This window comes from Peromyscus californicus, unplaced genomic scaffold, assembly GCF_007827085.1.
Source record: "Peromyscus californicus insignis strain IS unplaced genomic scaffold, ASM782708v3 Scaffold_11__1_contigs__length_118956290, whole genome shotgun sequence".
NCBI classification, from domain to species: Eukaryota; Metazoa; Chordata; class Mammalia; order Rodentia; family Cricetidae; genus Peromyscus; species Peromyscus californicus.
This window is the reverse complement of record NW_026294402.1, coordinates 59,635,400-59,650,436: the sequence shown is the minus strand read 5'-3', so window position 1 is coordinate 59,650,436 and position 15,037 is coordinate 59,635,400. Positions and strand designations below refer to the sequence as shown.

Sequence of the window (15,037 nt, the reverse complement as noted above, 5' to 3'; positions counted from 1 at the left end):
CACTTGTATTTTATTTTACAAACATGGATGGACTCACCCCATCTTTAGGTCAACAGGTCAGAGCTCAACGAGAAGACTGGTAAAGACTACATGTTCAAATTTCTCTCTGTGCATGTGTGCGTGCGTGCGTGCTTTGTGTGTGTGTGTGTGTGAATGTGCTCGTACATGCACATGCATGTAAACATGGAGGCTGACACTGGGTGTCTTTCTCACACTTTCTACCCTTTTTTGAGATGGACCCTCTCACTGAGCCTGGAACTCACTGACTAGGCTAGACAGGCTCCTTGTTTCCCTTCATCCGCAGACCGGGATTACAGGCGCCTTTTATGTGGGTGGTGGGGGTCCAACTCAAGTCCTTCCGCTTGCTGTATGAACAGTCCACCTGCCGAGCCAACTCTTCCCCTGTCCCTCAAGTTTCCTACTCTTAACTATCCTCCTTCCTGGCGCAACTTTTCTGTGTGGCCTCCACAGGCCATGGCTGAACAGGAAAGAACAATTCTGTGGAAAGGAAGGCTAATGCCAACATTCTGGGTGCCAATCCGTTGTCAGCAGCCAGCTCCACCTTGCCTCAAAGATGTCACCTTGCCAACAGCCAAAGGTCTGATGCTCATCAGGCAGAGTGGTGGACAGTGAGAAATTCCACAATTATAAAACTATTTAATAATTAAAACCAGAATGATCTTATATCCTTTCCCCAAGCAGCTGAATTTCTGGCATTTTCCTTTGCCCACAAAGGAAGTTCCAAGTACTTCCTATTGTGACAGGAAAGGACAAGTACAAAGAGAAAAGCTGGGTCTCTGGCAGATGAGTGGGGGTTCACTGGGGAAGCAACTACTTCAGAGGCACAGAGAACAGAACTTGAATTAATGTTTTTACTAACATATATGTGCCCTTGTGTGTGTGTGTGTGTGTGTGTGTGCTACACACGTGCAAAAGTCAGAAGAGGGGTCAGATCCTTTGCAGCTGGAGTTATAGGCAGTTGTGAGCCTTCTGATGTGGGTGCTGGGAACTGAATTTGAGTCCTCTAGAAAAGCAGCAAGTGCTCTTAACCACTGAACTATCTCTCCAGCCTCGAAAAATTGAAGTTCTTTTTTCTCTTTTTCTCCTCCAAGATACATTTTTAAATCCTGGAGATTAAACCTAGGGCACCTGTCATGCTAGGCCAGTGGTTCTCAACCTTCCTGATGCTGCAACCTTTTAACCCTTTCCTCATGGTGTGGTGACCCCCCAACTATGAAATTATTTTTGTTGCTACTTCATAACTGTAATTTTGCTACTGTTATGAATCATAATGTAAATACCTGTGTTTTCTGATGGTCTTAGGCAACCCCTGTGAAAGGGTCATTCAACCCCCAAAGGGGTCTTGACCCACAGTCTGAGAACCACTGTGCTAGGCAAAGGCAGCACCACTGGGTTGTATCTTTTAGGATGTTGTATGTGTGCATACATGAGTGCTAAGGTGTGTGTGTGTGTGTGTGTGTGTGTGTGTGTGTGTGTTCACACACATGCATGCACCTGTAGAAGTCAGAAGAGGGTGCTGAAACTCCTGGAGCTGAAGTGGGTGCCACCTGATGTGGACACTGGGGTCTGAATTCAGGCCCTCCAGAAGAGCAGTAAGCACTCTTAACTGCTGAGCCACCTCTCATGCTCCAATCTGCATAACTTCTAAAAGAATCAATTAAATTTGTGTTATATATTTATAAACCCACCATAACTTAATAAAAGCATGCCTTTTTAAAAGGGGTAAACCAGTATGCTAACACGCCAAGACAATGTTGAGATGGCCCTTCCATTTGATAGCAAATGGTTTGTAGAATTGCCTGAAGCAAATTCGACTTCATTCTTTGAGCCTGGAAGTCTGAGCGGTGGTGGGGTGGGGGGTGGGGGTTGGGTGAGGGGGGAGTGCACTGGCAACAATGCCTGCAGCTGTCCTCTCCCTCCCCTGCAGCTGTACATCCCGGATGTCCACCCAAGCAATAGGAAGCACTTCCTGACTAACTGGGTTCAACTTTTATATAATAAATGGGAATGGATCTACCTGAAATTTTTGGGAATTGCTGTTTTAAAACAGCTACTGTATGTATTTTTTTTTTTTTTTTTTTTTTTTTTTTTTTTTTTTTTTTTTGGTTTTTTCGAGACAGGGTTTCTCTGTGTAGCTTTGCGCCTTTCCTGGAACTCACTTGGTAGCCCAGGCTGGCCTCGAACTCAAAGAGATCCGCCTGGCTCTGCCTCCCGAGTGCTGGGATTAAAGGCGTGCGCCGCCACCACCGCCCGGCATATTTTGAACATTTTATTGCACTGTCACTAATAGATACGAGAATGGTTTTTAACTGTTTTTTTTTAAAACAACACTGTCTATATCAGAATTTTCATTTAACAACTGAGTTCTGTGAGGGCAGGAACTGAAATTTATATTGAAAGTACAGTTTGGTAGGTAAATGGAAATAATTAGTTGCCCTTATCTGCAGGTACAGTTTGTAAGTATTCTGGGACTGGTCCTGATGAAGAAAAAGGGCTCTCTGAGCAAGCCCGCCCATCCCCAGGGGGTCAGTAGGGCCTGGCAGTGTGGTGATATTTTGTTGTACTCTAATAAAGCTTTCCTGAAGGTCAGAGGACAGAGCTAGCCACAGAGTTAGCCATAGTGGTCAGGCAGTGGTGGCACACACCTTTAATCCTAGCACTCAGGAGGCAGAGATCCATCTGGATTTCTGTGAGTTCAAGGTCATGCTGGGCTACATGAGATTAATCCAATCTAAAAGGGAACCTTTAATTCCAGCACTTGGGATCACTCACCTTCAATCCCAGCACTAGGAAAGTTGAGACAGGAAGTGATATGGCTGGGCAGAGAAAGGAATATAAGGCGGGAGGAGACAGGAACTCACACTCTTTCAGGCTGAGGAGCTGGTGAGGTAAGAGGTGGTGGCTGTGGCTTGCTCTGCTTCTGAAATCTTTGAGCTTTCACCCTGACTTCTGGCTCCAAGTCTTTAAAATAAGACCAATTAGGATTCATGCAACACGGCAGGATAGCCATGCCCAAGTCAGCCTGCAGAGCCAAAGGTATACTTCTGGTCTTCAGGTCCTTCACTGTAACTAGTCAGTAAAACCTGAAAATGTTCTTGTATAGACTAGCCCACCAGTTGCTACATTAAAAGAAAATCATTTGGAAATAACTCTTTATATAAAGAGGAACAGCAACTACAGAAAGACAGCAGGAACTGTTTCAGTAGAGTCTGCCTCAGAGTGTGAGTGTGTGCACAGACGATTCACACAATTCCTACACAGATGAATGCCCTGCTTCTCTTGTAAACACGGTTAGCCAGTGATGGGGCTTTCCCTGGGGCTAGCAAAGTCAGGTAGTATGGGGAGCGGGTGATAAGACTCCAAGTCCTAAGGATGCTGATGTCCCTGAAGGCAGGTCACATAGGGCTTTGTGCTGAATCTAAACAGGATGAGCACCCCAGCCACAGCACCAGGCCAAGGCCTCTCAAAGGCCACTCGCTCTTTCTCTTCTTTCTCTGACATGAAGTGCCGAAAAGCAGCCTTTAAATTATGGCGGAAGAAATAAAATAATGCTCAACTACTGCCCATTTGAAAAAAAAAGTATTTTCTTTCCATAAGTTATTTAAAATACAATGCAAGTTATATATAGGATTAGCTAACACTTGTTAGTTGCACCAATAAATAGTAATTATCAACATGAAGTAAAAATAAGTATTTATTGCCTAAAATGCTGAACCAACATTTTCAGGGTCATTTCTCTATATACAAAATGAGAAGACATACTAGAGAACCTTATTATAGATAAGGTGATAGTTTCGGGGGTTTAAAGGTTATAAAAAAGTTAAGAAAAAAGACAAAATCAGAAGGTGAATAGCTATGTACTGTGACATCGGGCAACAGGAGGAAAATGCTGAATATTTAAAGTAGTATATACATATACAGAATAACATTCAAACCTAGTAAGAGTCTTAAACTATACTAGCATGAGCATGGTGTATTTCCAACAATTTAAACATAAGCAAAACTAAGAATGAGAAATAAGAACTTAGATAGTGGAGGAAAAGGACATTGCTCTCCAACACTACTGGCCACAATTTTCCAAGATGTGTGTTCAATAAAAACCCGAAAAACAGCTTGTATTAAATTGTTTCAAAAGATGATCCTTACTCTAGTTTTCTTTGGAGCAAGGCTGACTGAGTTCTATTCCATGTTTTAGATATTATTTTTAAAAATTGTCTTCATACAATAATACTTCCTGGAGATTAAAAGCAGGAGAAACACAACTTTATTCAGAGACAGAAAACGAACTCAGGGTAGGGTTGGGAGACAGAAAGCGTGCTCAGCCTTCTGAGTGAGTAGGAAGAGCCGCTTTGTCTCTGTCAAACTCACTTCCTACACAGCTTGCACTACGGAAACCGGAGGGAACAGGGCGAGCTGCTCTCACAAGGGAAGGAAAAGAAAACAGACGAGAACCCAAATCCTGTGTGAGGGGATGTTTACCACCAGCGCCAACAGCCTCCTCTCTCGGGTGTCCTTCTCAGCTTCCCATGACTTGGGGAATGTGGAACAGGACAGCAGAGTGAGGCTGGGTGGATCCGACAGGAGCTCAGGTACACGTGCATAGCACCAGTGTTTTCAAGTAAGTAAGTTCAGCCTCGAACCAACTGAACTCAAGATTCACATTTTATGCTCTCTCCACAACTTGCCAGAAGGCAAAAGCCGTGAAACACTTCAGCCTGGCTACTCAGTGGTGGCAGGAACTGAAAGGCAGCTTTTCTGTGGCTAAACTGCTGAGCCTCAGGGGTCTAAGATATTTCCAGGTCAAGCATCATGTCTGTTGGCTTTAAACACCAAGTTTGGGACCACCCTTTCCTCTCCTTTGTAAAATGGCTAGCCCTCTTTTATCAATGATAACCTTTGCAAATGTACATACATACACTGAAAAGACATGAACAATTTTAAAGGACAAAGGATGCTTTTTCCTTATGAGAAATTATTCACAGAAAGCGATCTTAGAAATAATATAACTAAAAATACATTTTAAAAGTCAATTTAATACTCATGGTGTTTGAATATTGAATTTATTGTCTGATTATGTATAGTTCTACATTTTAGATTCCATGAACTTCAGATTCTGAAGCTTGTTGAAAAAGCTAAGTTCCTCAATATGGGAAATTCTCTCTGGCTGTACTTTTAGACGGTTACTATTTTTCTGCTTTCAAAAAATACTTTGAATCTCTCTCTATACATATTATTAACAGAATACCCCATTAAAACATATTTCACATACATATTTTATAGTACAATTTGCTTTATACCCAATATTTTGGGTGAAATTTGGAAGAATCCGATGTCAATCGTATTTTCCCTATGTAAGTTTCCATATAGAATATTAACATTTAAGTTGATATTTGGATTGTGAGCTACTTTCCCTGGGTACTGTTCGCATCTACTCACACTGGAGGAGACTGGACCATGGCATAGGCACCCTGTCTGACTCCCTGCACAGCGCTCATGCCCTGCCTTCCATCACTCCCTCTCAGTGGTCAGACTTGGGGTGCTAGCAGGCAATCCGAGGAGGACGCTGACACCAGCACTGACGTGCTAAAATTCATTCTCTCAAGTAATAAAAAAAATATAGGTAGATATACATATAGAGATCTGCAGCTGTGCTAATTACTTCAAAGAGCAGAGACAAAGAAAATAAACACTTGTTTCATAAGTTTAAATTCATTTTAAGTTTGCTATATTAAATTTAAAAATTAAAAAAATATCAACTTACTATAAACAATTTAAAATATGTATAATACAACTTCATGGTCAAAACATTTGAATAGTCCATGAAAACAGGAGATACTTTGATCTCACATTTCTGTTTAGGTTCCATACATGATTTTCCTACCTGTCTCTTTTAAGAGACACCATAACACAGTTGTCTAATCTGTGGCAATCAAGTTTTTTTTTTTTTTTTTTCGTTTTTCGAGACAGGGTTTCTCTGTGTAGCTTTGCGCCTTTCCTGGGACTCGCTTGGTAGCCCAGGCTGGCCTCGAACTCACAGAGATCCACCTGGCTCTGCCTCCCGAGTGCTGGGATTAAAGGCGTGCGCCACCACCGCCCGGCCGACAATCAAGTTTTTAAAGAGACTTCCTCATCACAAAGTACTTACTTACTCTACAGGGAGCTAACAAAGGAAGAAACGGGAAATAAGTGGCTCTCTCCCTATCTGTCACTGTCCTCTTACGGAAGCATTCTGTACACAAGTGACCTAAACCTTCCCATCCATTTACAAATGCCTTTTCAAAAAGTGAAGTTTAGAGTCTAAAAGTGTTCCTTTGTATACTGACTATACAATATATATTGAATGTATATACACACACACACACATACACACACACACATCTTAAAGGTAAGGTTCTCCAAAGGTTTTCCGGCATTCCATCACCCCAGTACTTGGTGGCCTGTCACAGTTATGTGTGCTCTTGACTTGACTAGGTGTGAGACGATCATATGCCATCTTGTACTCTTTGTCAAACGCATCTGCAAAATGTCATTAAGAAATAAAAGAAGAAATTAATGGCTGATATTGACCACAATCAAGTTGCTATGATATAACAACAAAAAACAAAAAACTATGGGGACAAAGAATATGTTTTGAGCTTAAAGAAGCCTTAGAGTACAACACATTTCAGAGGTAGTAGTACAGACCAAACATCTGTGCTAAAAACCACTGAATACCATGCACACATTTTTGTAATTTGCTTTTCATGCTCAATTAATCAGCAAGAATAAGTAATGGAGCAAAGCCCCTGTTACAGTCCAGCCATCAAGGCACTGCAGAAGCTGAGGCGGGAAGACCGTCAGCTCAAGGCCTGCCTGGGCTACAGAACAAGATCAAGAAGAACCTGACTCCAAACAAAGCACCAAGTGCTGGGACTACTCCTCCATGGTGGCACGCTTGCCTTGCCTTGCATGCCTGAAGCTCTAGGTTCAATTTCTAGCACTGAGAAAAAGAAAAAAATCATAGTAATTTCCCCTAACAAAACAAGATTAAGAAAAAAAATGGATCACTAAATTTTTACCTTTATGATATAATTTTTTTTTACAGTTAAATTTTCCTGCTGGGCAGTGGTGGTGCATGTCTTTACTCCCAGCACTTGGGAGGCAGAGGCAGGCAGATGTTAACCAGATATTTTCCACTGTACCATTTCAATGTCTTTATTGTTTCTTTTACTAGTTTTGATTCCTGCCAATCTCTGTGCAATCATTTTCCCAATTAAATGTGAAAATCATTTGTCAAATTTCTTATTTTTAAGCCTCCAGTGACTGTGTTTGTGTACATGTGTGCAGGTCATCATGGGGGGCAGAAGGCGGCACTGGATCCCCTGGAGCTGGAGTTACAGGAAGTTGTAAGTTGCTTGACATGGGTGCTGGGAACTGAACTCTAATTCTCTGGGAGGGCAGCAAGTGCTCTTCACTGTGAGCCATCTCAGCAGCCTCTGACTGCATTTATTTGGATCATATTTTTAAAAGCTTATTATTGTTGTTATTATTGTGTGTGTATATGCACAAGTGTGTGTGCTATGATGTGCACATGTAGATGTCAGGAGATATCTTTTGGGAGTCCATCCTCTCCTTCTAACTGTGGGATCCAGGAATTAAACTCAGGTCATCACGCTTGACATGGCAAGTGCTTTTACCTACCGAGGATCATGCCAGCTATTACATTTCCTTTTTAAACAAAGATTCTAAACATTGATCTCTATGTGACTTCAATTCCTATCTAAATAGTTTTAAATTTTATTTATTTATTTGTGTGTGTGTGCATGTACACACGTGTGTTATGGTGTGTGTACATAGGCTACAGAACAGCTTGCAGGACTTGGCTCTCTCCTTCTATCGTGTGTTTTCCAGAGCTCAAACTCAGGTCATCTGGTAAATTTAATGTCCATAGTGATATTACACAACACTGAAAGCCTGAGACTGAGGTTAAGTTGCTTAGCCTCCCAGATCCTTAATAGCTTAGGTAATATACAGCTGTATACAACTGGTAATAGGACCACTCTCATAGGAACTCGTAAAGAATTAGATAGTGCTTGGAGAAACTCACTACAATGTGAGGCCCAAGAGATAGTAGCTTATTATTTGCATCATTATACAATCCATGACTAAAGTATCTTTTACATTAGCTAAAAACCAACCAACCAACCAAACGAACAAACAGAAACAACGGTGGGGATGGAGAGATGGCTCAGCACTTAAGAGTGCCTACTGCTCTTGCAGAGGACCTGAACTCAGTTCCCAGCATCCAGTTGGGTGGCTCACAACAGCCTGTAACTCCAGGTTTAGGGGATCTATTCTTTCTGGACCCCAGAGGCACTTGCACTCAAATGCACAAACCTACATACAGATAAACACATACACATCATTTAAAAATAATACATCTTAAAGAGATGCTAAAAATAAAAGAACTATTTTTCTAGTAAGTCAATACAATGAGATAATAATTAAGACCACTAATGAAAACCCTTTAAAAACTATAGTATGCTGTACAACTATATTACCTATATCAATGTTTTCTCTTCCCAGTGCCACCAGTGAGAGAAATAGTATTTCTCTATATAACTCCTGTGGACCAAAAGACATGGGAAAAACGTTAGACTCCTCAGAGCGTCTATGTTCTCTTTCATGCTATGTAAGCATAAGCATGATGGAGCAAACAGGACACATCTGGTTAGAGAAATAACCCATTCACCTGAGGGAAAGACTTACCGCTGTCTTTTAAAATGTGGACACTTATTCAGTGTTTCTAAAATCTGACTCATGGGCCCATAGACATCATTCATTTTAATGCTTTTCACCATACTTTTCAACAGTTCCTGGTTAAATGAGTTATCATTTTTTTGTAATAAATGAACCATTGGATACTTTTGAGCTGTAAAAGAACAAAAGAGCAGGTGAAGGAAATGTTTTTTGTAGAAGGGAGAAATAAATTAAAGAGCAACTAACAAGTGTTAAAGACGTTACAAGGCATTAAAAAACAAATGAAGGACAATAAGAAGAGAAGTTTAAAAATAAAAGAATGAAATAGGAAAGTAAGACAAGTAGTGATAAAAATGGGCCTGAGGAATTCTGTGGCCTCAAACAGACAACTAAAAGTAGTTTTCCTTACTACAGCCCCTGAGGGAAAGTCTGCATCAACAGCCAGGGACGGAAACCAAAAATAAGTAAAATAAGAAGTTGGGACAAACAATGTTCTTCAAGTCAAACTGTACAAAACACAAGCAAGCCCTTCACCACATACAGAGCAGCCCTCCCAAACAGAACCAAGAGCTCAGCTCCTCCCCAGAAGGCAGCACTAATACACCAGTTAACACTCACTCTCAAACAGCAGAGTGCGGTTCTGACCTGGAAGACAAAAAGCACAGTGATGGAGAAGTCAATTAGACACACTGAGGCCTTTTCAAGGAAGAGGAGATGACTCTCCTCAAGTGAGCATTCTATGATGTCACTTACTGTGGGCATTCCAGAGGATGTACAGGGGTTGCCCTGGATCCTGATGTAATTTCATGTTGTCCCATAACATCTGTATTAAAACATATTTGCTGTCTTCAGACATACAATGGCGAGGAATCTGTGTTGTAAAATAAAATTTATTATTGATCTTTACATAATTTTGTAAATATTTTATAAAACCTGTCTTAGGGTTTCCATTGCTGTGATAAAACATCATGACTAAAAGCAACTTGGGGAGGAAAGGGTATTTCAGCTTACAACTCTTGAGTCACACTCCATCACTGAGGGAAGCCAGGGCAGGAACTCATTGCAGGACCCTGAAGGCAGGGACTGAAGCAGAAGCCATGGAGGAACGCCGCTTGCTCATGTGCCCCCCATGGCTTGCTCAGCCTGCTTGCATACAGCACCCTGGACAGTGGTCTGGGCACCAGAGGCTTGCCCAAAGACCAATCTGATGGGGGCATTTTGTCAATGGAGGTTCCCTTTTCCCAAATGACTCCAGATTGTGTCAAGTGGACATAAAACTAGATAGCACAAAGTCTCATAAAAAAATTTTAAAGATACACACACAGGAAAGAAAAAAGAACAGAAAATTTCTTATTTTTACATATTTGATACCCACTGAAGGAAGACTTGCTGGGGTGAGAGGGTAATGATCTCTAAGCAGCAGATTTAACAAGGCACTTTAGGCAAGCGAGAAGGGACATCACACAGAACTAATCTTGTCCCTGCTCAGAAGTCTACAGAAAAATAAATCTAGAAGGCCTGGTCCCTCCACCCACTATTTCTCAGTTCAAGGCACTTGCCCAGCTAAGACAATTATGGTTGAATTAATATCTCTGTCAGTCATCTATGATGTACTAGAAAAAAAACCCCAAAAGCATGTGCACGGTCACAGACAGAAAAACAAGAGAGAAGACAAAAAATTCCTGAGCTTAGAGACTGCACTTCGGTTGTCCGTCATAAGAAAAGGTAAAAACACCCTTACAAAACAGCATATCAGGGCTGGGTAGATGGCTCAGTGGGCTAAGTGCCTGGCACACAAGTGTGAGGGCCTGAGTTCAAATCACTAGAACACACGTAAAAGCTGGACACAGTCATGTGAATGTCTGTGATTCCAGCACCCCCATGAGGAGATGGGAGGTAGAAACTGGAGAATTCCTAGGATCTTGTGGACTGGCAAACCTAGAGTACACAGCCGAAAAGTAACAAAAAGACCCTGCTTCCAAACAAGGTGGGGCCGGGCAGTGGTGGCGCACGCCTTTAATCCCAGCACTTGGGAGGCAGAGGCAGGCGGATCTTTGTGAGTTCGAGGCCAGCCTGGTCTACAGAGCGAGATCCAGGAAAGGCGCAAAGCTACACAGAGAAACCCTGTCTCGAAAAACAAAAACAAAAACAAAAACAAACAAGGTGGGAGGTCGGTGCTAACTTCTGAGGTTGTTCTCTGACCACAGCATGCATCTGTACTCACACATACAGACAAACCAACCAAACCACATACAAATGTAAATATAAAATGGCTGAAGATGCATCTCAGTGGTGGAGCCCTTGCCTGGCATGTATGAAGCCCTGGTTTTGATCCTGAGCATTATTTAAAAAAACCCAATTAAATAAATAAATGAACACAGTAAGATTCAGAGTGAGGGATGAAGAGAATGGCGGTGCATACTTGCAATATGAATCAGATGCCCTCTGGAAAAGTGGTGCTCTTTCTTATTTTTGAAAGAGGTATGGGGGACTAACTCAAAAAGCTCTACTATAAGTAGAGTAATTGCCAGATTACTCTTCAAGTGATAACAAAACTCAGTTATGTTTTAAGTTATTCTGAGAAGGCTAAAACCACAACTGTATCACTGCTAGTCTGCAAATCCAACTGAAAACAGTTGTGTTATGTGATGATTCAGATGATAGTGTAAATACCAAACATAAAAATAAACCATACTTTGTATCATTAGGAATATGCAAACAGTATGATGATCATTGCCTTTTAACTTTACTCTCGTACCTTTGAATACTTGTTACAATGTTCAGAAGAAAGAATCAATCCAGGCAAGTTACTGGGCAAGTCCAGACGTCTAAAATACCACACCAAGTTCCAAAAGACAATTGGATGATGGTCCACAAAGTCTGCCACTGTTATTGCATGGTCACCTTCATTTTCCAATAAGCTCTCAAGTTCCTTCCACACCACTAAGGGACTAAGGTATGGGACAGTGACAGGGTCTGGACTTGGAAGGTGCCATTCTAACCCTAAAGAATCCTGTTGAATAAAATCATATATGACAAATGTAAGAATGAAGATGCATTATTATTTTAAATTTAAAGCATACTTAAAAATGTCTATGATTTCCATTTGTAGAAAGATAACAGAACTGTATCACAGGATGGGGTTCTTTGGGACAATAATATAATTGAAGCTAATAATGTTCTTTGGGACCAAGGGAACAAGACTGTGTAAATGATCAATTTACAAATGAGAAAAACACTCAAATACATACTGTAGTTCCTTGTAAAGTTGCTGGCAGGCTGCCTGTAGGGATGAGCTTCTGTCCTCCAGGATCGTCCTTATCCAAGGGGCCACAAGTACTAATGCTCCTGGCCATAGGGAATAGTGGACATTTCGACACAACTGTTTTTGTTCTGTGAGCAGGGATCTGAATACTTCGAGCACAGGCATTTTCCTGCAGTTTAGATTTGCTTGGACATTTAAAAAAGAAAAATCTTATCAGTGCCTAGTCTGTCTTATCTGACCTCATCTTATTTCATATCATCTTATCTAGAAAAACCATGCTGTTCCTTTTAGAATCAGAGCTGGACATAGCAAATTAAATAAAAAGAAATGTGCTATCCAGTCACCAACTAGGAAATAAGATATATTTTAAGCATTGTGGCAATTGAGTCAAATTTCCTTTATATCAAACAAATCTTCAATACTCAAGATTCATTTCATTTACTGAAAATATGTAGTGAGGAGATTTTACATAGCATCCTGACTAACCCTTGGATATACACAGTAGAGAATATGGATACACACTCTTTCAGGAGTCACAGAGAGAGAGTGGAACACAAGGGACACATAATGAGAGAAGGTGAACAGACTGTCTAACAGTCTAAGTATTTATGATCAATGGGTTGTGTCTGGCCCTGCCAGCAGTACATAGGCATTTTCTTTCTCTGCACACGCCGCTGACAACATGGCTTCACTTACTTAGTTACATATGGTGAATCTGGCACTTTTGCAAAAAAGAGCCCAGTTTCTGCATTTAAATATGTATTACTTATATTGGATTGCTATACATGCTTTTAATTTTCTAGTTCTATATCAGCTCCAACTTTTCTTACACTACTAAATATTCATAAACAGAAAATTAATATTCTAAAATAGAAGTTAGTATTAATTCTTAAAAAGATGGAGAGAAAGCTGGTCACTATAAGCTTCAAGTGTACTACAGATATTTTTTCATTTTTAAATATTGGTAAGCAGCTGAGCATGGGCTCACATCTACAATTCCAGAATCTGGGAGGTGGAGACAGGAGGATAAGGAGTTCAAGATCACTCTCATTTACATAGCAAGTTAAAGGCCAATGGGGTTACACAAGATCTTATCTCCAAACAAACAAACAAGCAAACAAACAAAAACAAAAACAAAAGCAAAATACAGGTAAACGATACTTTAACTTTGGAGTTCATGAAGTTTAACATACAAACATTCAGACTTATATAGTTATGACATTAGAGCACTTTAATATCACTTTAATTAAAAATATAAGGATTTAAGACAATGAGGGGCTGGAGAGATAGAGTTAAGAGCATTTTCTGCTTTTGCAGAAGACCTGGGTTCAGTTTCTAGTATCCACATAGTGACTTATAACCATCCCTAATTCCAGTTTCAGGGGGCATGAAGCCCTCTTATGGATTCCACATGTAGTGCATGCATATTTTGCACTTAGATATATGCAGGCAAAACTCCCATACATATAAAATATAAATAAAGAAAATCTTTTTTTAAAAAGCATAAGATAATGAATTTATTATTCATAGAAATCTGTCCATCCATGCATCCATGCATCTATGCATCTATCCATCCATCCATCTGAGGCAGGGTCTTGTTATATAGACCAGATCATCCTTAAACATCATCTTTTCTCTACCAGTTGAGAGATGAGATTATGGAATGTACATTTTTCACAGAAACTTATACCTTAAAATGGCCAACTTTTTTTTCTGTCCTATGTCAACAGCAAGTATAATATACGTAGTTACGTTCTCCACAGTCATACTTACTTATTTAGGTCATAATTCCCTTGAACAGAGAGAGCAGATGTGTTGAGACCAGAGGCTGATGCTGAAATGCAAGACTGCCTTGTTTGATTTGAGATGGAGGATGCAAAGTGCATGGTTTCTGTAGATGAGCTGGACTTCAAGAAATATCTAGAATGTGAATCAAAGACATTTTGAAAAAAAGGCATTTTAGGAAACAATATCCTTAAGCATAAAGGGAGAAAGGGCATGTTGTTACCTTCCAGGTCGTCTTAAATCTCTGATTTCAACATTCAGAAAGGGTAAGAAAAGATTGCCACAAAATGGGCACGTAGTATTGAGATTTGAATCATCTGCTGTCCAGCCAGCCATGATTTCCTCATCATGGACAAGACAATCACAAGTTCTACACCGAGAACAACTTGAGATGAGAACCTAGGGAAGAGAACATTTTACTAAGCAAGCTGGCCTGCATATACTACAAATTAAAACCCACTTTAGTCAAGAAGCCCATAGGAAAATGAAAGCTCACAAAAATTCTGACATTAATCAAAAGATTTCAACATGTACAGCCACATACTGTACATTATGACAAAGCTAGTATGGTACTGTAATGCTGCTGTTGAAGTTCATAAGACAAAAATCCCCAAAGCCACAGAAATGTAAACTTCACATCAGTGCTCGTTATTTATTTTCCAGCTGAATCTAAATTTCTTCATGTAAAATTAGCATGAAATAGCAAACACATTTAACAAAATATTTGGAAGCAATATTTTTGAGAAAAACTGGGGAAAGTTTTTAAAGTATGAAAGTATAACTTTTCATTGAAAGAAAATGAGAAATCCTCATTTTCATTTGTCAAACTAACAAAGAACGAAAACCATGATGGAAGTTGACAACAAAGCCAAGCTGTTTCCTCACCTTCTTCAAGTTTGCACAACAAAATTGATCATGTTTATGATGCAAAACAAATGTTCAAAGAGAATGTATGCATAACAAGCTATAAATATAAGTGCTGACAAATTTCCAATAAACATAGAACTGTCCTAAAAAACCAGCTTGACATCAATGACTTGAAATAACAGGTATCAAAAACCTTGGATGCAGCCGGGGGGTGGGGGATGGGGGGTGGTGGTGGGGTGGTGGTGGCACATGCCTTTAATCCCAGTACTTGGGAGGCAGAGACAGACAGATCTCTGTGAGTCTGAGTTCAGCCTGGCCTCAGAGTGAGTTTCAGGACATCCAGGGCTACACAGAGAAACC

At 40.4% G+C, this 15,037-nt stretch overlaps 1 protein-coding gene across 3 annotated transcripts in view; it reads right to left on the bottom strand.

The window, feature by feature from the left end:
• Nucleotides 1–3,697: 3,697 nt before the first annotated feature.
• Nucleotides 3,698–15,037, bottom strand: part of Dennd4a (DENN domain containing 4A) — a 114,125-nt gene continuing 102,785 nt past the window's right edge. For all 3 annotated transcript variants that reach the window (XM_052712143.1, XM_052712151.1, XM_052712134.1), the window contains 8 exons: nt 14,034–14,209; nt 13,799–13,945; nt 12,012–12,210; nt 11,519–11,773; nt 9,514–9,631; nt 9,379–9,405; nt 8,562–8,932; nt 3,698–6,537 (listed from right to left, as the gene is read on the bottom strand). In XM_052712143.1, coding sequence (XP_052568103.1) covers nt 8,766–8,932; nt 9,379–9,405; nt 9,514–9,631; nt 11,519–11,773; nt 12,012–12,210; nt 13,799–13,945; nt 14,034–14,209 — 1,089 coding nt within the window. In that variant the 3' untranslated portion in view covers nt 3,698–6,537; nt 8,562–8,765. The remainder of the gene's footprint in view (nt 6,538–8,561; nt 8,933–9,378; nt 9,406–9,513; nt 9,632–11,518; nt 11,774–12,011; nt 12,211–13,798; nt 13,946–14,033; nt 14,210–15,037) is intronic.